General features: G+C 45.4%; 3 protein-coding genes across 4 annotated transcripts; all 3 read left to right on the top strand.

The window, feature by feature from the left end:
- The first annotated feature begins 13,481 nt into the window (after positions 1–13,481).
- LOC103978238 (calcium-dependent lipid-binding protein) lies at positions 13,482–20,162 on the top strand. 2 transcript variants are annotated; one of them, XM_009393958.3, is made up of 9 exons: positions 13,482–14,552; positions 15,457–15,698; positions 16,629–16,647; positions 17,835–18,040; positions 18,384–18,493; positions 18,593–18,691; positions 19,061–19,511; positions 19,588–19,699; positions 19,908–20,162. In XM_009393958.3, exons 1-8 carry the CDS (start codon positions 13,747–13,749, stop codon positions 19,674–19,676), a joined length of 2,022 nt encoding a protein of 673 aa, XP_009392233.2. In that variant the 5' UTR covers positions 13,482–13,746; the 3' UTR covers positions 19,677–19,699; positions 19,908–20,162. The 2 variants fall into 2 exon arrangements, with proteins under 2 accessions (XP_009392233.2, XP_009392232.2); XM_009393957.3 differs by having other exon boundaries at positions 13,483–14,552; positions 19,588–19,686.
- Positions 20,163–20,291: 129 nt separating this feature from the next.
- On the top strand, positions 20,292–21,867 carry LOC103978271 (UDP-glycosyltransferase 73D1-like). The gene has a single exon (XM_018824098.2). It carries the CDS (start codon positions 20,297–20,299, stop codon positions 21,854–21,856), a length of 1,560 nt encoding a protein of 519 aa, XP_018679643.2. The 5' UTR covers positions 20,292–20,296; the 3' UTR covers positions 21,857–21,867.
- Positions 21,868–23,489: 1,622 nt separating this feature from the next.
- On the top strand, positions 23,490–24,902 carry LOC135607543 (uncharacterized). Its single transcript, XM_065099482.1, has one exon. It carries the CDS (start codon positions 23,490–23,492, stop codon positions 24,900–24,902), a length of 1,413 nt encoding a protein of 470 aa, XP_064955554.1.
- Positions 24,903–25,208: the final 306 nt, after the last annotated feature.

Here is a 25,208-nt window from a genome sequence, read left to right as displayed (position 1 = left end):
TCTGATGCCTAAAGCTTTGTTTTCTGTAGCTCTTCTGGATATATCCGAGCAACAAAATCAACAGCAGCAACTTGCAGGTGCATACAGATGCCTAACCTAACTTGGATTGGTCCATCATGTGCTAGATTAGATTCTTCGGTGGGGGTAACAAAGAAAGAAACAGAAGAGATGCCACTGCAAATTAGCTTATATTATGGATATAGATGATTGGAAAGTTTCACGAGTAAGAAAATGGATGTGTCCGATGAAGCCAAAATCTTCATAAACAAACAGATAGATAGATAGATAGATAGAAGAGCTTATGAATGCTGCTAAAGAAGAAGATGGAAACCATATGCACGTGTAGAAGCCTGCAACTTGGCACCATGCTGGTTGTATTGGTCGATCTAACTACAGTTGCAAAGATCACACTGAGCCATTATTAATGGGCCAACAATGAGAGATCAAAGGAGGAGAAGAAGAGATCCAACATCAGCTCATGAGGAAAGAAAAGAGGGAGGGATAAGAGAATAGCAGTGTCATTATGCAAGAACAACACAGTTGCCTATCTTCAATGCACATAAAAGATGTATACGAAGAAGTATTTTGAGGATATATGATATGATAGCATGCGACCGTAACATATTTTGAGAACAGTTGAAGAAACCTTACATAGGCGATTCGATAAAGTCAAGCTCGTACTCCTCCGATTAATGCTCTTGCACTCCAATTTTCGATCCAAAATTGACTCCGCGAGTCCCGCAAATGGTGCTTTTGGTTACAGAATCAAGATGGCATGTTTCATTGTTACTATATAAATTGTATATCGCTATAGAAAATAACCTACTCGGATAGTAATGAGCGGGCGAAGACACACTCTTCGAATCTTATTAAGAACTCTCTTTCTCTCTTAGCTTATGTAACTCTTACTCTTTTGCGAAACTTCATCTGAATTGAGCGGGCGAAGACACACTCTAATCTTTCTCTCTTTCTCGCTTATTTTCATGCTCTTAAAATTACCAATAATCTTTCTGGTGAACTGATGTTTCGTGATTGATGAGTCAGCACGGTCTGATCCATGGGTCGTTGTCGAGAGTCAATGATTGGCTGAATGGGTCGCCGAGATTGATCGACCACAGGTTGGGATGTCGGATCCGTCTGGAGGAAGGCACATCTCGATCGGGATGGTCGTGCCTCGAGGGGTGGTCACTGTTCTGCACAGAAGGCCCTCGTCGGGTGGTTACCGACTTTAGCCTCTCAACGAGTAAGTTAGTGCTTGGTTCTCGTTTTTTTTAGCCTCCTCTGGCCAGATGCCAGCCAGAGGTTTTTATACTATTATATGAGGTTCGGTCGTACGTGGGTTTGGCATGACAACAGAGTCTTGAAGGGTGAGGAGGTGCCTTTGTGCGGTCGTCATCCTGGAACGCGCGGAACGGCACTGTCCCAAGCTTTCCGGGATGGGATGTACCGAGGAATACCTTGGTACGGATCTTGGCTCGACGCGTGGGAGTACTCCTCTTGCTGACCTAGCGATGGCGTGGTGCGACATTGGTCGTGACATGGCCAGGGCCCAAAATATACCTTATCACTTCTCCCCCCCCACCGAGGCGTGTCGTGGGGTCCTTGCGAGAGGGCGAGGGGTACGCCTAGGTCGGAGTGTCGCGTGTGTATTGCCTGCTCATGAGGGGAAGTCGGGTTGGTTTGTCGTGGGGCTGCTCAGCGGGTTATGCCCCTTACTTCGGGAAGGGTTGGAACGGTTAGCCGGGTGGCCGGGCCCAAGTAGGATGGTACTGGCGAGTCATTAGTCAAGGGATTGAGCTGCACGACTCGGGCAAAGACCGGACCTATTGGACGAGTGACTGATCTCGGGCACATGTTTAGGACTGGCGAGTCACAAGTCAGGGGATCGAGCTACGCGACTCATGCAAAGACTGGACTTGTTGGTCGAGTGACTGATCTCGGGCTCAGGTTTAGGACTGGCGAGTCGCAAGTTAGGGGACCGAGCTGTGCGACTCGGGCAAAGACTAGACCTATTAGCCGAGCGACTGATCACGGGCTCAGGTTTAGAACTGGCAAGCTGCAAGTCGGGGAATCGAGCTGTGCGAGTCAGGCAAATACTAGACCTATTGGCCGAGTGACTGATCTCAGGCACAGGTTTAGGACTGGTGAGTCACAAGTCGGGGGACCGAGCTACCCGACTCGGGTAAAGACTGGACCTATTGGCCGAGTGATTGATCTCGAGCTCAGGTTTAGGACGAGCGAGTCACAAGTCGAGGAACCGAGCTATGCGACTCGGGCAAAGACTAGACCTGTCGGTCGAGTGACTAATCTCGGGCTTAGGTTTAGGATTGGCGAGCCCCAAGTCGGAGGACCGTGCTGTGCGACCCGGGCAAAGACTAGACCTGTTGGTTGAGTTACTGATCTCGGGCTTAGGTTTATGACTGGCGAGCCGCAAGTTGGGGAACCAAACTGCACGACTCGGGCAAAGACTGGACCTATTGGCTATGTGACTGATCTCGGGCACAGGTTTAGGATTGGCGAGCCATAAGTTAGTGGACCGAGCTACGTGACTCAGGCAAAGACTAAACCTATTGGCCAAGTGACTGATCTCGGGCTCAGGTTTAGGACTAGCAAGCCAAAAGTCGGGGAACCGAGCTACGCGACTCGGGCAAAGACTGGACCTGTTGGCCGAGTGAATGATCTCGAGCACAGGTTTAGGATTGGCGAGTCATAAGTCAGGGGACCGAGCTACGCGACTCAGGCAAATACTGGACCTGTTGGCCGAGTGACTGATCTTGGGCTCAGGTTTAGGACTACAAGTCGCAAGTCCGGGGACCGAGCTGCACGACTCGAGCAAAGACTGGACCTGTTGGCCAAGTGACTGATCTCGGGCTTAGGTTTAGGATTGGCAAGTCGAGGAATCAGGCTGCACAACTCGGGCAAAGACTGGACCTGTTGGCCGAGTAATTGATCTCGGGCGTAGGTTTAGGACTGGCGAGTAGCAAGTTGGGGGACCGAGTTGCACGACTCGGGCAAAGACTAGACCTGTTGGCCAAGTGACTGATCTCAGGCTCAGGTTTAGGACTATCGAGTCGCAAGTTAGGGAACCGAGCTATGCGACTCGGGCAAAGACTGGACCTGTTGGCCGAGTGATTGATCTCAGGCTCAGGTTTAGGACTGGCGAGCCGCAAGTCGGGGAACCAAGATGCGCGACTCAGGCAAAGACTGGACATGTTGGCCGAGTGAGAAATCTCGGGTTCAGGTTTAGGACTGGCAAGCCACAAGTCAGGGAACTGAGCTGCGTGACTCAAGCAAAGATTGGACCTATTGGCCAAGTGATTGATCTCGAGCATAGGTTTAGGACTGGCGAGTCGCAAGTCGGGAGACCAAGCTACACGACTCAAGAAAAGACTAGACCCGTTGGCCGAGTGAGTGATCTCGGGCTTAGGTTTAGGATTGGTGAGTCACAAATTGGGGGACCGAGCTATGCGACTCAAGCAAAGACTGGACCTGTTGGCCGAGTGACTGATCTCAGGCTCAGGTTTAGGACTGGCGAGCCACAAGTCGGGGAACTAAGCTACGTGACTTGGGCAAAGACTGGACTTATTGGCCGAGTAATTGATCTCGGGCTCAGGTTTAAGACTAGCAAGTCACAAGTCAGGGGACCGAGCTGCGTGACTCGGGCAAAGATTGGACCTGTTGGTTGAGTGACTGATCTCGGGCTCAGGTTTAGGATTAGTGAGATGCAAGTCGAGGAACTGAGCTGCGTGACTCGGGCAAAGACTAAACCCGTTGGCCGACTGACTGATCTCGGGCTTAGGTTTAGGACTGGTGAGCCGTAAGTCGGGGAACCAAGCTATGCGACTCGGGTAAAGACTGGACCTGTTGGCTGAGTGACTTATCTCGAGCTCAACTTTAGGACTGGCAGGGCAATAGGTGGCGCGTTGGGGCGCACGCGCATGCTATCGTGCCACATGGCATGCCAAGTGGAGCAACATAGGTTCTGGTGAGAAATCTCTCATCACGAGTGGCTTTTGGCAGGAAACCTCTTGTCACGAGCGGTTTTTGGCGGGAGATCTCTCATCATGAGCGGCTTCTGGCGGGAGACCTCTTGTCACGAGCGGTTTCTGGCGGGAGACTTCTTGTTACGAGCGGTTTCTAGCGGGAGATCTCTTGTCACGAGCGGCTACTAGCGGGAGACCTTGTCATGAGTGGTCTTTCGGCGGGAGCTCCGAGACTGGAGAATCTGGGGGAATCCAAGGAGTTATGATGGGTTTTAAATGCTGTGATAATCTCTTCCCTCGGGAAGCCCAAACGTCGCTTCGTGGTCGATTTGCCTCCCTTTTATAATCTCCTCCTAGAGCAATTGCTGCTACATTGCCGAGCCTTCCATTCCACGCCTCGACTCTTTCCTCCTAACCTCAAGGTCGGGATGTCTCCATCTTTCTCATCTTCTTCCTCTTCGTCTCCTTATTCTAGTTGGTCGGTTGCCGGGGAGCGAGAGTCATCCTCTTGGGGCCCGGGGGCAGAGTTTATTAGTTCATCTTCGGATGGCGCACCCTTGGAGGCCGCAGAGGACTCTACCGCACTTGAAACCATCAAGTCATGGCATAATGTAGACTCGGTGGTGATCGAGGAACTTTTGGGGACTATTCGGGATCGCTACTGTATCTCGAAGCGTTATGGGATTTATGCCCCTCGGCCCAATTAGCGACCATATGATCCATTTCCCGACAGATTTGGGCTGACTATGGGTGCCTTCTGTTGGAAAATCTTGGGGGCGACATTACATGCGCAGCGGAAGAACAAGAAAACAAAATCCCCAATTCCCAAAGAGATGTTCGTCGTCGTGCGAAGATTGGTGCGCAAAATCTGCGAAACTTAAAACTGCGTATAGAGTATATTGTGTTACCTAGGGAGATCGTATATCCCTGTTTCCTTACAGATCTTTAGGAGAGGGTGAAGGAGGTCAAGCGTCCTCCTCTCTAGCAGTGATCCACACAGCACGCTCCTCAAAACAAATTTTGAAAAAGATATTCAAATAAAATTTTAAGTCATGAATTTTGAAAAAAGATATTCTCTTTAGTAAATCACAAAGGAAACATAGGAGAAAAAGATTTCAATTCATGTGATTTATTTTATTTATGCCAAATAAAAATATGCATCAATGTTTAAAACCTGAAAAAGCCACTTTCATTATCGTAAAAATCGATAATCCATAAATCTCAAGAATCATCATGCATAAATTCAAAACATAAACTTATTAAGCATGATGTCAAATTATTACTTCAAATCAAATATGATTTCATTAATTATAGAGTAGAGAAACAATATAATTCATCTTGTTAGGTGTACAAACATTAGATTTATATCTAACATTCTATTGCATTATCAAAACATCAAGCATGATTTCATAAGGTATTTTTAATTAAAATAATTTTATTTATTTATCATAAAATATGTAATTTTCATGATTACTTTTAAAATCACTAGAAAGGTAAGCATGATCCAATTTTATTTTTGCATTTTCATTAAACATGCAATTCAAAAAAAATATAATTTTTTTAAACTAATTTAAGAATAACTCATGAAAAGCATTATGTAATTTCGAAATAAATTAAAGGAGTTTCGTTTGAGTTGTTTACCTCATTGTCGAATGTCGTTAAGCCGTAGTTTGCCACCTTGCCTTTGTTGATTTTCTTCTTGTCTTCGGATGAGCTCAATTCGTCCAAAGTTGCCTTCTTCTTCTTTTTAAGTTCATATTTAATTTTTGATTCTTGTTTTAAAATTTTCATGAGGAGTTCAAGTTCACCATGAGCTTAAGCTCGAGTGGTCTTCAATTGTTCTAAGTCTGAAATCCTTCCTATTCTTTGGAAGGTGGTTCTCAAGTTCTTTATATGCATTGCACGTTATTTCATAGGTCATCAAAGACCCTATAAGTTCTTCAATTGAAAAATGGTTCAAGTTCTTTGATTCTAGTATTACTGTTATTTTCGAATCCCAATTTTTAGAAAGCGATTGTAAAATCTTGTTAACGAGTTCAAAATCTGAAAAACTTCTACCAAGTGCTTTTAAATCATTAACGACATCCGTAAAACGAGTATATATGTCTCCAATAGTTTCACTTGGTTTTATATGAAATAGTTCAAAATCATACATTAAAAGATTGACTTTAGAATATTTTACTCTGCTCGTGCCTTCGTGTGTAATTTCGAGAGTGTGCCATATTTCAAAAGCCGTTTCGCAAGTAGAAACCCAATTAAACTCAATTTTATCTAAGGCACAAAATAGGGCATTCATAGCTTTTGTATTTAGATAAAAAGTTTTCTTCTCCAAATCATTCCAATTCTTCATTGGAAGAGAAGACCTTCGAAAACCATTTACAATAATATTCTATAAATTTAAATCTAAGGAAAGCAAGAAAACTCTCATTCGAGTTTTCCAATATGTGTAGTCTATCCCATTGAACAAGGGAGGATGAATGAGAGAGTCACCCTCTTGAAAGCAGAAAAGAGTCATTTCTATTTGGGTGTTAAACCAAATATGAAAAATGAGGCTCTGATACCAACTGTTAGGAAAAGAGTCGACACTAAGAGGGGGGGGTGAATTAGTGCACCGGTAAAAATTACGTTTCTGAAAATTCTTCATACGTTGAAAACTGATTCCGGAAATATGCTTAGATTGAAAGCACATGGAAGAGCGTAGCAAGTAATAAGAAGGCAGTTTGTAGTTTAAAGTAAATTGCTCAAAGTAAAGACAAACCAGATTTTTATAGTGGTTCGGTCGTCGTGACCTACATCCACTCTACTGATTTCTCTTCTGTCAAGGCCACCGGCATCTACTATCAGTCTTCCTTTAATAGGCGAAGACCAACTATCTTTTACAACTCGATTCTCCTTTTACCGGGTTTAGGAGATAACCCTTACACCCCCACTTACTCCTCTCTCAACATATTCTAACACTTAGAACTTTAAGAGGAGTTTCACATATAATTATAACAAAGTTTTCCTTCCTTTTTGCTCTAGGTTATGTGTAATACCAAGGGTGAGAGGGGTATTTATAGGCCTCAAGTTGATTCAAACTTGGAGCCTAAAAATTTTTCATCTCGGGTTTCCTGGGTTCGGGCGGTACCACCGCTAGTGTCAGTCTGACATTGACACTGCACTGGGCGGTACCACCGCCCAAACAGTCTCGGAGACTGAGTCTGGGTGGTACCATCGCCCAGACTAGTAGTACCACCGCCTACAGCCTCTCGGAGGCTGTGTCTTGGCGGTACCACCGCCTAGACCGACGATACCATCGCTTGACATAGTCTTGGAGACTGTGCCACCTCTTGGGTCACTGTTTGGGCCTTTCATTGGGCCTAATACAGTCCTTACATGGGCCCAACTAGCCCCTAATTGGGTTGACCCAAATTCAATCCCAATTATGTGCTAACTACGAAATCTAAGATATTTACTAAGCTAAACAAGTCTTATGAGTCAAGTTTTCTTCCGGCGATCTTCCAGCAAACTTTCGACGAGCTTCTCTAGCAAGCTCCGAGACTTCTTAATTGGTTCCTACAGAACTTCCGACGAATTATCATGGACTTAGCTGGTTTTTCCTAAGTCGTGTGGTACCCTTGCGTGTCCGTCCGCAAGGGTCAACCTCCCCGAAGCCTCCCATGGTCCCTTAGGACCCATAAAAGAGAAAACGGGTTAGAGAAAACGCCTCACTCGGGATCCACAAGCAAACATTTCCGAAAATACTTCGTAGATAATGCAAATTACAAACAGACTTTATAAACTCTGAACAGTTGCACAATAAAGGAACAAAATGGTCCACTACAGACCGAAAATCTTTCACAAGTGTCCATATGACACAACCTTTATTTACAAGCCTAAAGCGGCCACCAAACCCAACTAAAATGGGACTATTAAGCCTTCGGTCGTCTCTCTATATGTTGTGCAAAGCATGAACATACCAAAAGACATGGACATACATAAGCATTACATCAAATATCCTGTTTAGAAGTTTGTCCATGACATTCTCCCCCACTTATTCCTTCGACATCCTCGTAGAAGCCTTTGCTGACACTGTAACTCCTCACCTTTGCTAAATCTTCAATCTTCTGCTCTAGCTGCAATGCACCTCTTGGCTCCCAATTGCTCTCCATTGTTGTTTTTGAGTAGTCGAACCTTTGATCCGCCATGCTGCTTCAACTCACCAATGACTTTAACTCTAGTGTGGGGTTGGTTGAGTTGTGTTGATCCCTGTTGGTTCCTGCGGATCCTCCAGATGAAGGAAAAGACTATCCTTACTATGCGTCAGTCTCTCAAATGCCTTATGCTGCTTGAACTAGGTAGATGTTTGTTGGAGCTTTAACGAGCATCGCCTCATAAACTTCTAAAGTTTTGGGTCCTTCCTCCATAAAATTTGCCCATTGACTATTCTTTCACTTAGTTGTCACTTCTAAGTAGATTCACATCACTTCCGCTTTCGATTGGCATTCTGTTGGGAAATGAAGCGGATGATCTACTCTTAGTAGCACCGATCACCATTGGTGAGGATTTAACAACTATTATCTTTTATTATCTTCGAAGGGTCTTTGAACCTATGCAGAGCTCCTCTGCTGGATAGATAAGAGAATTGAGGTACTCGGTTTGACCCATTCTCTTAAGAGTTGAGAAGGCAAAGGTTACTTGACTTCGCTCACCTCCTCGAGGTTGTACTCCATGATCGAGCTGGTTACTGGTTTTCGCCTGCTCTTTGCTCACACTTCTGAAGCACTTGAAGTGTTTGCATTCCTTGCATTAAGTTAACTACTGTGATTCACCTTCTCAATGCCATCGAACTTCTGGAATGCAAGAAGTTTTCACCCCAACTTGGAGTAAGTCTCTAATAGTTTTGGTCGCCTTTGGGATTGTACTATCTTCTCCATCAACCTGGCCGCCTACTCCACTGAGTAGCAAAGGTATAACACCATGTATTGCCTACTTTGTTCCTTGGTCATGCACTCTTGCATGACCCGAAGTCCTTCACTTTCGGCTATCTTGATGAGAAGCTAGTTAACACCGGTCTTATGAAGTTCCTTGGCCTCTACCCTTCAGCCTTATCTTAGTACTTAGAGTTTGCCTCTACATACTCCACCTCCTCAGCCCCTTTCACAACTAAGCGCTCTTCCTCCATGAGAGCAAGGGATCAATGACTTTCACGAAAGTCTCGTCTCTACAGTACCATGGCACTGTCATGCCCATGGCTTTACTATCCGTCACCTCGTATCTGCATCCCTTTTCTTCACGATCAGTAAATATGTCTCTGTGGCACTCTTCGGAGTCTACCTCCATTCTAACTGATGCTTGATTTTGGGTAGCTAAGTCACTTTAGACTCGTTGTCGCTTCCTTGTCCCTTTTGACCCCTTGCTTCAACACCTTTATATTCTCCAAGCAGCTCCCTTTGGCCGATGGAAAGACAGACTGCAACTCCCATGCATGGCCTCTGCCATCATGTTATAAGATTTGCATCGATTCTGTTCTCCTTAGCTTCCTTGGTAGCAACGTTCGTTTACTCGACCTTGTCCTCTAACTTGCCGGGCTCCCTTAAGCGAATATGGGCTTTGGAGCAGTCTAACTCTCCAGCTACTTCGATCATACTTTTGCATGATCAAGTCCCTCCCATGGGACTCACTAGTACTTGTATTCGAACTTTTCCCTCGGTAGAACATAGCCCATATACTGATAACCAAGGCTTTCATCTGATGCAAGATTCGATGCACACACGAAAGACCCGCCTCTGCGGTACCATAGCCTTCAATCCTTGAATACATAGCCCTTCTTGTCATCGTGTTGTTCACCGAAGTGGAGCTTCTAGTAGCTCTCGATCATACCTCCGTATGATCTAGTCCCTCACGGGACTATGTCATATGTATCGCATTGCCGCGAATTATTCTACCATGATCCGCTGCACCATGTTGCCTCCTGGTGACATCTCCATTTCATTCTGATCCTTATGGGATGAACTCGAATTGTGATCCCTCCATGTGTGGCCTCTGTCAATACATCACATGGTCTCTTCCACCTTCGATTTTGTTCGTTCCTTTGGCAATCGACCTTCATCCACCTACTCTTGAGTCACACCTAGATGAAGTACCACTCTAGGATAGTTCGTCGCCTAATAGCTCCCGAAGTCCACCGACTTCACTGAAAATGGTGCACCATTGTCTGGATCCTAGGCCTCTGCCCCTACCAACACAATCTCCGCTGTGCACTGCTTCCTTCATGGCAACTTGAATAGCAACACTGTGGCATATTCTTGAAGAGTACCCACCTTCGCGTCCTCTTGCCCTGTGCTAAGGCCTTTTGAACCCAACTTCGCCTCCGCAAGTTGAGTTGCCTTAGTTCCTCCATCAAATGCTTCTCCAAGATAAGGTGCATATGCCCAAAAGCTCCCTTCGTCTTTGGCACCATGCAAGATGAGTCCGCTTCGTCAGAATGAAGAACCTATGGAACAACATGATCCTGCTCTTGCCTCTGCAAGAGTTCATGTCCTTGACCTCTGTCCAAGAAAAGCACTGTGCCTCCGCTCCATATTCCATCTTCTATGGTGGCTCCCTTCATGCGGCTTGAGTACTTCGTCAAGTTACACCCAAGTTGCTCCGCTCCTCGTTTTTGCATTAAGTTGATGGTGGCCCTCGTGCCCACCATTCCACGGGTCAGCCCTCCCTTGAGTTGGATCTCCATATCGACTCCAAGTGTGTCTTCATTTGTGTTACTTTGGGTCGCTCTCCCACTTGATCTCGCAATGCATCTACCAATGCATTCTCTCAAGCAAGATCATGCGATGACTCCTCGTCGCTCGCTCGGTCCATTGAGCTTCGTGGAGTTGTTGTTTGTTGAGGTACTCCTCCTCAACATGTGTGGTCTGTTGCACATGATTCTCCCTCTAGAGAAATCAGGATCTATCCCTCCTGGATAACTGTTTCGTTGAAGCAACATCAATACAGCCCCCGCTACACTACTTAAGGCCTAGCAATATGCTGAACTCGCTACACACTTTAGCCTCCTACGGACGTATCCTTCATATGCCGAAGAGAAATTTTTAATGCTCTATGGCACCGGGTTTCGGTCGCCTTGGGATGGCCGCGAACATTCCATTGTCCACATACAAGCCCATACATGAGTACTAAATTCTTCGAGTTAGCAATTCCCCTCACCTCTCTGAGCTTTGCACAACTCTTTCGGTAGCTAGGCAACTCATTCTACCTTGCATGGTCTCATCCTTTACTAAGCTCCTCGCTTGCCTTGAGCACCATCAAGTATAGTTGTCAACGTCAAGCCGTAGCTCGAACTCAGCCATCCCAACCTTTGTGCGCTCCGTAATCTTCCAAGCTTGCTTGTTCTTGTGGTGCCTATTGCACGAAGGGTTGGTCATTCATTTGAATGTCAATCTCAGATGCCTGCTCCTCTGAGCGACTCATTTTCCCTACATCTCCATGCTCATTTTCCCCCAAACGATCGCGCGTGTGCTGACTACCCTCAACGCAACCCCGCTAGGTCCCCCACGTTTACATGCCAAGTATTTCTATGAGTGCTTATCCCGCTCTGATACTATCTGTCACGGACTTAGCTAGTTTTGCCTAAGTCGTGCGGTACCCTTATGTGTCCATCCGTAAGGGTCAGCCTCCCCGAAGCCTCCCATGGTCCCTTAGGACCTATAAAAGAGAAAACGGGTTAAAGAAAACTCCTCACTCGAGATCCACAAGCAAACATTTCTGAAAACACTTCATAGACAATGCAAATTACAAACATACTTTACAAGTTCTAAACAGTTGTACAATAAAGGGTCAAAATGGTTCACTATAGATCGAAAATCTCTCACAAGTGTCCACATGATACAACCTTTATTTACAAGCCTAAAGCGACCACCAAACCCAACTAAAATGGGACTATTAAGCCTTCGGTCGTCCCTCTACATGTTGTGCAAAGCATGAACATACCAAAAGACACAAACATACATAAGCATTATATCAAATATCCTGTTTAGAAGTTTGTCTATGACAGAACGTCCGGACTTCCGACGAACTTTCGAACTCTCGAACTCCAAATGAAATCGTATTTTTGATTCCAGGACTCCATTTTGCTTTATGCCTTGCTATCGTAGTTAATCCTACACATGTAAAAATATACTTTGATCTAAACAATTAATACTAAGCATGAATCATGTTGTCTAGCATGTCATTGGTCCATCGATGCTTCGTCCGATTCTTCGGCGTATCGTCCTCTCTTGCGGCCTATTGCCCAATCGGTCAATTGACTCCACAACTCCGATATCCTTGGCGCAATATCTGCTCTTCTTGGCCTGATGCCCGAATCCATGGCCCGAAGCCTTCTATCGATACGTCGATCGATCCTCCGGCTCGACGTCCAATCTTCTGACATGTTCCACCGGCCAACATAATTCTTCCTGCTTTAATTGTCTCATCTTGATCGAAACATCCTGCGTCACTAAAAACACAAATCAAATCATAAACACTTATAAATTGGTTTCATCATCAAAATACGAGATTCAACTATATATATATATATATATATATATATATATATATATATATATATATATATATATATATATATATATATATATATATATATATAAGTCCATTTGCCAACAGTAAATAATAGTTTATTTGATACTACCGACCACATATCAACAACAAATAAAAGCATTAAACTCAATAGTGAATTTTTAAAAAAATCTATAATTTTAAAAATTTCTTATAGAGCACCTCTAGTTCTATGAAGAGATTGTTTTACCTCTATCTTTGTTCTACATCGTCGCTTCCTCTTCTTGGCATTGTCATCTTTGTTGCTTTCACCATCACCCTTGCACCTTTGTCGAGCCTTAGTAATTACTTTATCTACCATTTTCTCATATCAAACACATCGCCTACAATCCTCGCACGAGGAAAGAAGGGGCATTAGGGTTGTCATCAACTTTGCTAATCTCCTCGGCCTTGCCCTTGCACACCTCACATGTAACCCTTGCACGAGGATCATCGTCGCCTCCTTCCTCATGTAAAAGCTATTAGTAGTGAGACAAAGGCGAGGAGAGGCATTTACTAGGATTCGGCAAGAGTGACATTTGGTCATCTATACCACAAGTGATAGAAAATTATTCGAGGTTGAGGCAACCAAGAGAAGATGATGGCCGATAGTGATATAATGTTAAAACGTTATTCAAGAATTTGAGCTATCTGAAAAAATTCTTAAAATTAAGTTTTTGTTTCGAGAATTCCCCCTAAATTCCGATCCGCATTGTTCTTTTTTGACATGCTGGGTTTCTTTCACACGTGTGCGTTAAACGTGTCTCGCGTTGATGGGTGCGGCCGCGTGCTTCATAACCGACCTTTCCTGAGTCCGCATCCGTAAATTGACCCACTCATCTATCAACCCACGCTAAAGTCCAAATCGGTCCCCAAATAAAATCCACCCGTTGGCCACAAGTCCCTTCCCGGAGATTTCCTTTACCCCGTCGGCCCCACATTTGCGATATGCGTCCTTGCCATCGCCAATCCCCCGTGGCCGTCTCCCTCGCCCCTTGCCGACCTCCTCATCCCCATCAACCAATCTCTTCCCGGCTTCGAGCTCTTCACCTCGATTCTTGTGCGGCTTCGCGCTCTGGATGGTTCGCGCTGGCGATTTGGTTGCTGGGATCTATGTCTAGCTCTGCCTCTGATGTGAGTCGCGCTGCCTCTCATCGGGTTGCGTCCGGCGTGGGTGGTCCTTGGAATGTTGGCGCCGCGGGATTCGCTGGGATTGGTTCTTCCGCAGGTTTGTTGCGGAGCTAGGCTCGGGTGCCCTTGTAAGGTAGGAGATGCAGGCAGAGGTCGGCGTAAAAGATTGTTTCTTAGAATTCTTTCGGATGAGATTCGGGCGAGGAGATGGAGGTGTGGCGCGTCCATGCCCCCGGTCGGAAACAATAGGCCTAGCTTGAACGCTGATTTCTTGAGCTCCGCCAAGGGAAGCGTCAAGGCTCAGAAGATATTGGTCTCAGGGCAGCTAGCGGACGAGTTGGTAGGCGAGGAATCGGCGTCTCGGACGGTGCAATTGGCGTCTAGATTCACTAGCTACCAAGAAGATCCTTTGGTTGATAAGCTGAGGACGCAGCTGGGGGTGATTCATCCCATACCTTCTCCGCCGATTAATAGGAACATCATCGGCTTCTTCGTGTTCTTTTTCTTCATCGGGGTCGCCTTCGACAAGGTTTGGACATCGAGGAAGAAGAACAAGTCGCAACGTGATGTTAAGAATGGCACATGGCCTCAGGTGCCGACTAGCTTCTCTATTTTCTTTGAGAAGGACCTTCAGAGGAAAGAGTCTGTCGAATGGGTGAACATGGTTTTAGGAAAGTTATGGAAAGTTTATAGGTCTGGCATTGAGAATTGGATTATTGGGTTGTTACAGCCAGTAATAGATAATCTTAAGAAGCCTAGTTATGTGCAAAGAGTTGAAATTAAGCAGTTCTCACTTGGTGATGAACCACTATCTGTCAGGAATGTTGAGAGGAGAACATCCCGTCGTGTTAATGACTTGCAGTAAGCTTTTCCTTGTTATCTTTAGAAAAGGTTATTCTTGTTGTTTTAGTTGCTGGATTTGATTTAACTAACTCATGAATAGTATATAGTTTTTATTCTGTAGCTTAATTTAAATAACTTTGATGTATGGTAGACATGGATGGAAGTAGAGATTTTATGTGAAGGGACTGGTTTGTCAATTTTGGGACATGAAAACAGTATCAAGTGAAAGTGATGGTGGCTTGTTTTCTTATATGAATTTATTAATTTCCTTGTTTCTAGTTAACTATTACTTTGTTTTGGCATGAGGAATGAATTTCTGAATATTGCATTGTGGTAAATGTTCGGATCATGAAACATAAATATGGTCGGTGTAAACTTCATTAGCTATTATTTATTAAAAGTTTGACATTTAATACATGTGATAGGTATATGTGCCCATCCACATGAAACTAACAACTTGTTCTCCTGCCCAACATGGCTATGGCTTCACAAAGTATTGTAATATATTTTAACTCTTTATTCCAACACTAACAAACATTTTCTGATATCTTGCACATCTTCTTTATAGTAATTGATTACATGCAGTTGATTTTCCCCGAAGTTATAATTGTTGTCTAGAATCAGATCTCTTTGATCTAGCATTGATCATAATGGGGAATGGTTACTATGGTTTGACTGGCTCTTGCCATTATTTTATGTATGCATCTATCATGCTGTCTTACCACACAGCTCGGTGTGGTCTGTATCATTTTACCAGTTTCTTAAGAGTCAATTTTTGAAGTTCATCATGTTCTAAGTTATGCCACAATATTATTGTTGAATGTTATGTAATATCCTTATTTTGTATTTTGTGTAGCAGTATCTCAAAAAAGAACATTGTTTTATACTTTTATCTGAGAATATATACACTTTTCAATCTCAGGTATCAGATTGGACTTCGTTATACAGGTGGTGCTAGGATGTTGTTGTTGCTGTCCTTGAAGTTTGGGATCATTCCCATTGTCGTACCTGTTGGCATTCGTGATTTTGATATTGATGGAGAGCTTTGGGTTAAGTTACGGTTGATACCAACTGAACCTTGGATAGGAGCTGTATCATGGGCTTTTGTTTCCCTTCCCAAGATTAAGTTTGAGCTCTCCCCATTCCGTTTGTTCAATCTTATGGGTGTGTTCTGCTTTTCTTTTCCATATATGCTTGTATTTTTGGTTTGATCAGCTGCTAGTTTACGTTTTTGGTTTAATTATCCACCTCTGAAATATATAAAATACGGAATTTGACTGCAAGATCTATTATGTCTTCAGTTTTTTATCCTTATGCATGGAGTAGAATCAGGTTATAGATTAAAACTTTATGCTTGCATGACTGACATGTTTATCTTATCTTTGCCTGTAAGCAATGCCAGAGACTTGACATTTAAGAAAGGTTAAGGTTTTTGACTGGTTTGAATCAATTATCTTGAACTCGGTAATGGAACTCTGAAATTACTACAGGATCTATTATCTGAAAATGCTTTCTAGTATGGCCCCTTCGGTCCTTCAAATTTGTTGTCACGGATTCTGCAAGATTATTCTCTTCAGAACTTGCTTTGCTCTGAAGTACTGTGCCTTTTCATATAATTCTTTAGATTTGTTCTTATCTAGTATCCGGAGATCCTTTCTTTTGTTTAAGCATTGGATGTAATTTATGTACATTTGGAAGATGATCTTCTAAAATAATCATTCTTTTAATTGGGACATAACTTTCTTCCCTGATCAGTAACCTTGAGATCAGGATTAGTGACATGGTATTTCTGATCCTACAACTTCATTCATGTGTAGTTTGTCTGACTAATTATTCTTGTTCTGTAGTTAGATTGGCATGTCAAACCATTTTTTATGCTGTCTTGGAGTAAAAGTGCTTCGTTTCAAAACCTCTTCATGTGCTCTTAATTAAAAAAATTACTGTACCTTCTTAACTTTTCATGTTGTTTTACACGTCAATCTAAATTTAGTTGTCACCTACATCAAAGTTATATCAATATTTAGAAAATTATATCTGCTTTGCTAATTTTGACTCAAATGTCTTTTGCATGTGTTCACCAATCATTGCATCCAGCGATTCCTGTTCTCTCTCTGTAAGTATATTCATCCTTCATTAATATTCGTGTAATATTTGAATGCCAATATATGTGAATTTGCTCTTCCTTTCATTTTAGGGATGCATTTCATGGCAAGTATTGCTATTTCTGTGAATATCATGCACCAGGAGGCATCTTAGAATCCTGTTCCAAGTAAACTGTTCACCGTCAAAATTAGTTGTTTTTAATATAATATTATTATATTATGTAAAATTCGAAGAGGTTTTTATGTTATTATTTTTTTGGAAACAACTTTCAGGAATTTAATATAAGGATAGAGTGGTTGTTTCAGGATATCTGTACTCTTGCATCTTGAACTGGTAAGCCTTGTTTAGGATTTAGTCTGTTCAAGGATGACTTCTTAGTTATATTCACTGTTGTACCAGGCTTGTGCTAGATTTTATCTTTTTTTTCTTCGTTTTATATCTGAAGTCAAAATTCTTTCTGTGGACAAAGTTGGGAGAAAACCTGTCCTAGATTTATAGCTCATTTCATGCAATTAGCTGATGAGGACTTCTGCATGGAGAATAACCAGTATCTAGGGATGTTCATGTCTCATAGTTCGCAAATTAAGGGCAATTACTCCTTCAAAAAGTTTGATCTCGTCTCCTAGCAAATGCAGCAGTAATCCTCAAGAGTATTCTGTAGCTTTGCACTTATTCAAGATATTAAAACTAGAGTACCCCTTATTTGAATTGCACTAATAATATTTAATATATGGATTATGGCCTCTCCATACTTAGTCTTGCCCAATTACCATAGTAAAGCTCCTTAGATTTGAGTTATTTAAAACCTTGCACAAGATTGACTGTGAAGCATACTGAATTATGATGAATATCTGCAGAATGAAAATTCGTTATGATGAATTAGTTACTATACCTCCGTTTTTTGTTCTTCAGTTTTGTGTCTTTCATCCTGTGCATATTGTTTCTTTCCTCATTATTGACACCTTATGCTGTTTAATGTGCACCCAAGGTAGTTTTGTATAGTGCATATTGTTTTCTTTTCCCCAGTGCCTACACCTTGTGTTGTTTAATGTGCATTCAGATTTGTACTAGCAAATAGAAGTACATCAGATTGGACTCTTCTTTCAGGATAATTTATTAGTTATATATTTGTTTGATTCTGCTTGTACTCGTTGCAAATATAATGCCTCCAAGTATTAAAACGTGGCTTCTGACTAGGTTCCTGACAAAGCTTCTTACTGAAGATCTGCCTCGCCTTTTTGTGCGCCCTAAAAAGATTGTTCTCGACTTCCAGAAGGGGAAAGCACTTGGTCCTGTTCCAGTCAATGTTAAAACAGAAGAAATTCAGGAAGGAAATAAAGATTCTGTAGGGGAGCTGTCAGTGACCTTAGTCGATGCTCGTAAACTTGCTTATGCTATATTTGGTATTTAGCTTTTTACCTCTTAATTTGCTTCTAATAATCTTCATTATATTGAGAAAGTTGAAAAATTGAACTTGGTTATAAATAAAAAATTTAAAATTACATTTATATTGGCTATTATATATATATATATATATATATATATATATATATATATATATATGCACACACACACACACACACACACACACACATATATATATATATATATATATATATATATATATATATATGTCTTGCCTGAAGTTTCTCAATATTTTGTTATGATCATATTTTATCTAAGATTTTTTCATGATTTAAATGTTATTAATCTTATGTGAATTGAAAATATGTTATGCATGGACAGGGAAGACAGATCCATATGTTGTTTTAAGTCTCGGTGATCAAGTAATTCAAAGTAAGAAAAATAGCCAGACAACAGTAATTGGGCCTCCCGGTGAGCCAATTTGGAATCAGGTGAGTCATGGTTATCCTTCTCAGTGACTTTTTGCATTAATGGAACATAATGTGCTGTCATTATGAATACAAGTGATGGATATATTGGCATGTCAACAGGATTTTCATCTTCTTGTTGCAAATCCTAGAAAGCAAAAATTGTATATCCAAGTAAAGGACTCTTTTGGTTTCACAGATATCACTATTGGCACAGGGGAGGTAAAGTCCTTAATAACTTATCTGTATGATGCATAGCAAATTGTCCATATTTCAACAAGGATAAGATTATATTCTAATTATCTAGGCATGCTTTTTATACTGAGTATTTCTTAAGATTTTGGTAGGTTATTTGTATTTTAACTATTTAATGTTAGTTTCTGTCAATTAGCAAGAAATACATCATGAGTCATGTTATGCTTATTGTAGGCATATATTTTATTCAAGCGAGCATGCTTAGTCTACTGGTATTTTACAGTCATCTGAATTTAGATTTTTTGTAACTTTTTTTCAAGTTCCTGTAGTTAATTGTTGTTCTCTTAGTATACTTATCTATTTTGTCTAACAACTGTGATGTTCATTGACAACTAGATTGAGCTTAGTTCGCTACAAGATACAGTACCAACGGACAAAATTGTAGCTTTGCGAGGTGGTTGGAATTTGCTCAGGAAGCAATTATCCGGGGAATTGTTGCTACGTCTCACGTATAAAGCTTATGTTGAGGATGAAGAAGATGCGATAGAAAAGGAGCTTATAGATACTGATGCATCAGATGATGAGAGCTCAGAGTATGAACAGGCAGATGAATTATATGAACAGAGTTTTAGTGGTTATCTTAGTGGAGGAGAAACAGAGTCCTTTATGGATGTCCTAGCAGCCTTGCTCGTCAGTGAGGAATTTCGAGGTATAGTGTCTTCAGAAACAGCAACTTCCAAAGTTTCTGGGCAGTCTGCTTATCCAGAATCTCCGGTATCAAGAACACGTGGTCGTGCTGCGGAGATTTCAGCTCTTGACGCTGATAGTGCTTCAGGTGGCTTCAAAGGTACTCCTTCCTCTCCAAATTCTAGTTTGTGAACTTCAAACTATCATTATTCCAACTAGAAATTCTTTTTGTGCAGAGTCAACACTAGTATGGCTAGCTGCGGTAACGAGTATTGCAGTGCTGATTGCTATTAATGTGGGGGGTTCAAATTTTTTCAATCCTTAGCATCATTGAGGTACCTGTGGCAAGTAATTTTTAATAATTCTATGCAATATTCTTCCACTGTTTTATATCTTCTGTATCACTGCATTCCTTTACATGCATCGGTAGAGCGAGTATAAAAGCTGTTTCTGTCAAATAGTATTCTTGTACACTAAATGCACTTTAGTTAATTGTTATGATGACCATTATTCACCGTTCTTTAAGTTGAATGACTTAACAGTCTTCTACTTGCAGGCTTCAATATACATCTCCATTGGAAGACGGAGTGAAAACTGAACTATACACATTTTGATTGATTTTTTTTTTCCTTTTTATAATGTAAATTCTTACTAGAGAAGTGCTTCCACGGCCATTTACCTTAAAATTCTTTTGCTCTTGATGCTGATGATGCTCTCTTATTGTGTGCACCTACACTTTCACCCCATTATACTTGTATATTGACAATCTTCTAACTGGCAAAATTCAAGAGCTTGACTAGATTGTTCTTTATGTTCTTGATGTAATCGCTTTGTAAGTTTCTGAGCTTTCTGCCTTATCTGCTTCTTGTTTGGCATGCAAGAAAAGTTATCCTTCATGCTTTGAATAGTGTCTTAAAGAATCGTTCTTCCATTCGAGGATCATACATGGTAGTCAACAAAGGAGGCGATCACTCCCATCTCTCTTCTTCTTCCTCCTCTCGAGCTCAAGTCATGGGGACCACATCTAACACCGACCGCCTCCACTTCGTTCTCATCCCATGGCTCGCCCCGGGCCACATGCTCCCCATGATCGACATCGCCTGTTTGCTCGCCGAGCATGGCACGACCGTCACCGTCGTCACCACCCCTGCCAACGCGTCTCGCATCGGTCCGACCATCGATCGCGTCGCTGATTCCGGCCTCCCGGTCTGCTTCGTCTCCCTCCGTTTCCCGGCCGTCGAAGCAGGCCTGCCGGAGGGCTGCGAGAGCGTCGACGCCATCCCTTCCAGCGACTTGATGATCAACTTCTTCAATGCTGGCAAACTCCTGAAGCATCCCCTTACAGATCATCTCCGCGGCTGCCGTCCTGCTCCGAGCTGCGTGATCACGGGCACGCACCATGCTTGGGCCGACGATGTCGCTCTCGAGTTCGGAGTTCCCTGCCTCGTCTTCCGAGGCTACAGCTGCTTCTCCCTCCTCAGCGTCGAGAACCTGCACCTGTACAAGACCCACGAGCTCGTTCCTTCAGCGACGGAGCCTTTTGTGCTGCCGGGCTTGCCGCATCGTGTGGAGATCAAAAGGTGTCAGCTGCCGAGGCACATCGAGAGAGCACATCGCTTCGCGGAGATGTTCAAGGAGATCAGGAATGCCGAATCGTCGTCGGACGGCATCGTCGTCAACAGTTTCGACGAGTTGGAGGTTGGATATGGTGAGCGTCTGGCAAAGGCGACAGGGAAGAAGGTGTGGAACATCGGGCCGGTTTCGCTGGTCTGCAACCAAGGGAGGCAAGACATTGCCCGAAGGGAAGACAAGGCCTCGGTCGACGAGGCGCAATGCTCGCGTTGGCTCGACTCTTGGTCGCCGGAATCAGTTATCTACGTGAGCTTCGGCAGCATGGGCAGCTTTGCGCCGTCGCAGCTGATAGAGCTGGGCTCGGGCTTGCTCGCCTCGGGCAGGCCTTTTGTATGGGTGATCAAGGTGGGGAGGACATGGACAGAGGAGACGCAGACGTGGATGTCGGAGAGAGTCGAGGGGAACTCCAAGTGCCTGTTGATCAAGGGATGGGCACCGCAGGTGAGGATCCTGTCCCACCCAGCGGTCGGCGGGTTCGTGACGCACTGCGGGTGGAACTCGACGCTCGAAGGGGTCTGCGCCGGAGTTCCAATGATAACGTGGCCCCTTTTCGCGGAGCAGTTCCTTAACGAGAAGCTGATCGTAGAGGTCTTGGCGATCGGAGTCTCTATCGGCGTCGAGAAGCCGACCGAGTGGGGAAAACTAGTGGAGGAAGATGTAGTGGTGGTGACGAAAGGAGAACTGGCGAAGGCTGTGGAGATATTAATGGATAAAGGAGAACAGGGCGAGGAGAGGCGGAAGAGAGCGAAAGCTCTGAAGGAGAAAGCAATGAGGGCCATGGAGGATGCTGGATCTTCTCACCTGAACATGGAACGGTTGATCCAATACGTAGCAGAGCAACTTGGTGAGCATGCCATGGATTTGTGTTCTTGATGAGTCTTGTCGTAACTTGATAGGGGAATCACCATAAAGTCAATGGGGATGCAGACCATGACGCCGGCCACCCCGTGGTGTGACAACCAAAGGTACTCCCCTAAGGGAGAAATGACAACGCGACATGCCACGGCGCCAGTTGAGTGAACGGGCATTAACGTCGACCTGACATCGCCAACGTCACTCCTTCACAGCGAGCGACTTCTTCACCCATACCCTGCACGTCTACCCAAACGCAGGGGGCAACGATCGAGGCCACCCACATCCTGCGATAGGATGGTCCGCCACGCGACCTTAATGGCAATGTCAAATCCCGCCAGAGACACGACCTTGCTCTGACAGACAGGAACATCAGGTAATATCAGACCCAAGCTATAAAGAGTCGAGGGTCCGGAGAACAGGAGGGGGGCTCGGCACAGAAATCCCCTTCTCGTCCTAACTAGACCGTCGGAGGGGTCGGGCCGAAGAAACGGTCCGACCTTTGTGCAGGTACACGGCGACCGCATTACCAGGGGACTGCAGCTAGCCGTTTACTAAAGACCAACCTCGGATCGGGTTGCCGCAAGCGCTCACCCTAAAGACGTCAAGAGGCCCTACCCGGGATCTTCGGTATCCGGACCCCTGAACCGAGCCGTATCGACCCGAGATCACGGCTTAAGCAGGTGCAGACCGCATCAGATTGGCGCTAGAAGGAGGGCGCCGGATGCCGAACGATCCTCACGCCGACCCCGTCGGACCCGTCACCCACGGAGAAGGAGAAATGCCGACATCAACGCCAGATCGTTATTGGCGCCTGTTCAACGACCTAGGGATGCCACCCCCATTACCCGCGGTCGACCCCCTGGCCGTACCACCCGAAGCGTTCTTCGCCCTCGCTAAACAAGTACAGGGAATGGTCGAGATAATGCAGGCCGTGGTCCCACTTATTCCCGAAATCAGGCGACTGACGGACGCCTCAGCCGACCCAGCTCAACCAGGGCCGAACACGGGATAGGATGCAACCGGTGAAATCCGAGATGGGGTCGCCCACCACGAGGGTTCGCCCGCACGTGTTTCCCCAGCACCCTCCCGAGCCGCTCGACGTCGCCCCGAGCCTGACATCGTATCGTCCGACTCGGAGGACAGCTTCATTAAGGTACAATTCTCCCAGGTCAATCGCCGCCTGGACGAGTTTCGGCGTGAGCTCCAAAAGTCGCGGGACGAATCAAACGAAGGCACCTCGGGGGGATCCCCTTTCGTTCAGGAAATACAAGAAAAACCTGTCCCCCTCAACTTTAGGGATCCAGCCCTAGAAACATACGACGGTGGCTCTGACCCGGCGGAGCATGTCGTCGCGTTCAGAACTCAGATGGCCCTTTACGGCACGTCCGATGCGCTAATGTGCCGTACATTCTCGACCACCTTCAGAGGACCAGCACGCGCATGGTTCAGCCAGCTGCGCCAATCCTCAATCGTATCTTTTGACCAGCTCGCCAAGGAGTTCGAACAAAACTTCCTTACCAGCGCGCGGCCTCGGCCTTCCATAGCCGCGCTGCTGGCACTGTCACAGCACGAAGAAGAAATGCTCGCGTAGTTTGTAACACGCTTCGCCGCGGAGATCCGCGGGTATTCGGACACTCACCCCTCTTTGATCATGCAGGCGTTCCTGACGGGGCTGAAACCCTCGAGGTTCTTCTGGTCACTAATTGAGAAGCCGCCCGCCACTGTCCCTGAGATGCTCCACCGTGCCAACCAATACGTCGTCGGTGAAGCGTTGGCAGCAGGAAGACGCACGGTCGGGAAGAAATCACGGACCAAGCAACCCCGAGCCGCCACCTCGTCGGTCGACCCGCAACCCCGTCGGAGGCTCGACCATCCCGAGCAGCGGCTCCCGAGGCCTCCGCCCCTCCCGCTCAACACACCTCGTACCGAGATCTTCCTCCAGATCAGGGAGAAAGGTCTTTTGCGGCCCCCCAATCCCATGAGAACAACTTACAAAAATCGGTCGAAACACTGCAGGTTCCACCGAGACTATGGCCATGACACGGAGGACTGCCACGACCTCCAGAACCAGATCGAGGAGCTGATCAGAAGGGGGTACCTCGGCCGCTATCTCAAGGAACCCCGAGAAGCGACCCCGCGTCCCCGGATGCCCGTCGAAAGGCAGGTTGATGTCATCATCGGGGGACCGGCGGCAGGTGGCAGCAGCTCGAGCGCAAGGAAATCCTATGCCCGGAGCACGATCGAGAAACGCCCTCGACCCGAGCTAGAACCCGAAATCTCGTTTGGGGCTGAGGAGGGGGAACAGTCCCATCATGACGACGCCCTGGTGATCTCCATCCAGATCGCCAACGCTTGGGTAAAGAGAGTGATGGTCGACACTGGGAGCTCCGCCGACGTCTTATACCTCGACGCCTTCAAAAAGCTCGACTTGCCCACCGAGGACCTCACTCCCATGAGCTCGACACTCACGGGATTCACCGGAGACTCAATCTCCCCGCTCGGCACCACCACACTCCCTGTCACCATTGGGGAGGAGCCAAGGACCAAGACAATAATGACTACGTTCATGGTGGTCAACCTCCCTTCGGCCTACAACGTCATCCTCGGACGCCCAACGCTCAACAAGCTAAAAGCGGTGGTCTCAACCTACCACCGAGCCATCAAGTTTCCCACCTCGGCGGGGGTCGGAGAATCGCGAAGCGACCCAGGTGAGTCGAGAAGGTGCTACCTCACCGCGGTCTCCCTCCCGAAGAGGGCATGCCCCCATATCCCAGACCCTCGAGAAGAGGCCGCCACATCAACACACCTTGAACCACCCGAGCAGCTTACCGAGGTGCCGATAAAGGGAGACCGGCCCGGTCAGACTGTGAAAATCGGTGCAGCCCAGCCCGAAGAAAACAAGCTCTGGCTCGTCAAGTTCCTGAAGGCGAGCGCCGATGTGTTCGCATGGTCGCCCAAGGAAATGCCAGGGATCGATCGGACGGTAGCCGAACACCAGCTTAACATCAATCCCGAGGCCAGGCCAGTGAAGCAAAGACCACGCAGGTTCGCCCCCGACCGGTAGAGGGCAATCAGCGAAGAAGTCGACCGATTGATGGAGGCCGGATTCATTTCCGAAGTGAAGTACCCCCAGTGGCTGTCAAATGTAGTCCTCGTTAAGAAACCTAATGGAAGCTGGCGGATGTGCGTTGACTACACCAATCTCAACCGGGCATGTCCCAAAGACTACTACTCGCTCCCGAGAATAGATCAGCTAGTCGACGCCACCTCGGGTTACGAACTCCTTACCTTCTTGGACGCATACTCGGGCTACAACCAAATCAGCATGGCACCAGCGGACCAAGAGAATACCGCCTTCATCACCGACATA

Source organism: Musa acuminata, chromosome BXJ2-3 (assembly GCF_036884655.1).
Source record: "Musa acuminata AAA Group cultivar baxijiao chromosome BXJ2-3, Cavendish_Baxijiao_AAA, whole genome shotgun sequence".
In the NCBI taxonomy this organism is placed as follows: Eukaryota; Viridiplantae; Streptophyta; class Magnoliopsida; order Zingiberales; family Musaceae; genus Musa; species Musa acuminata.
This window is presented reverse-complemented; position numbering and strand designations above follow the sequence as displayed.

Coding starts and splice junctions, on each gene's coding strand:
- LOC135607543 (XM_065099482.1), top strand. CDS start 23,490: ATGCAGGCGTTCCTGACGGGGCTGAAACCCTCGAGGTTCTTCTGGTCA.
- LOC103978238 (XM_009393958.3), top strand. CDS start 13,747: ATGTTGGCGCCGCGGGATTCGCTGGGATTGGTTCTTCCGCAGGTTTGT. Junction 14,553..15,456: donor CGTCGTGTTAATGACTTGCA/GTAAGCTTTTCC, acceptor TTTCAATCTCAG/GTATCAGATTGGACTTCGTT. Junction 18,041..18,383: donor ACTTGCTTATGCTATATTTG/GTATTTAGCTTT, acceptor ATGCATGGACAG/GGAAGACAGATCCATATGTT.
- LOC103978271 (XM_018824098.2), top strand. CDS start 20,297: ATGGTAGTCAACAAAGGAGGCGATCACTCCCATCTCTCTTCTTCTTCC.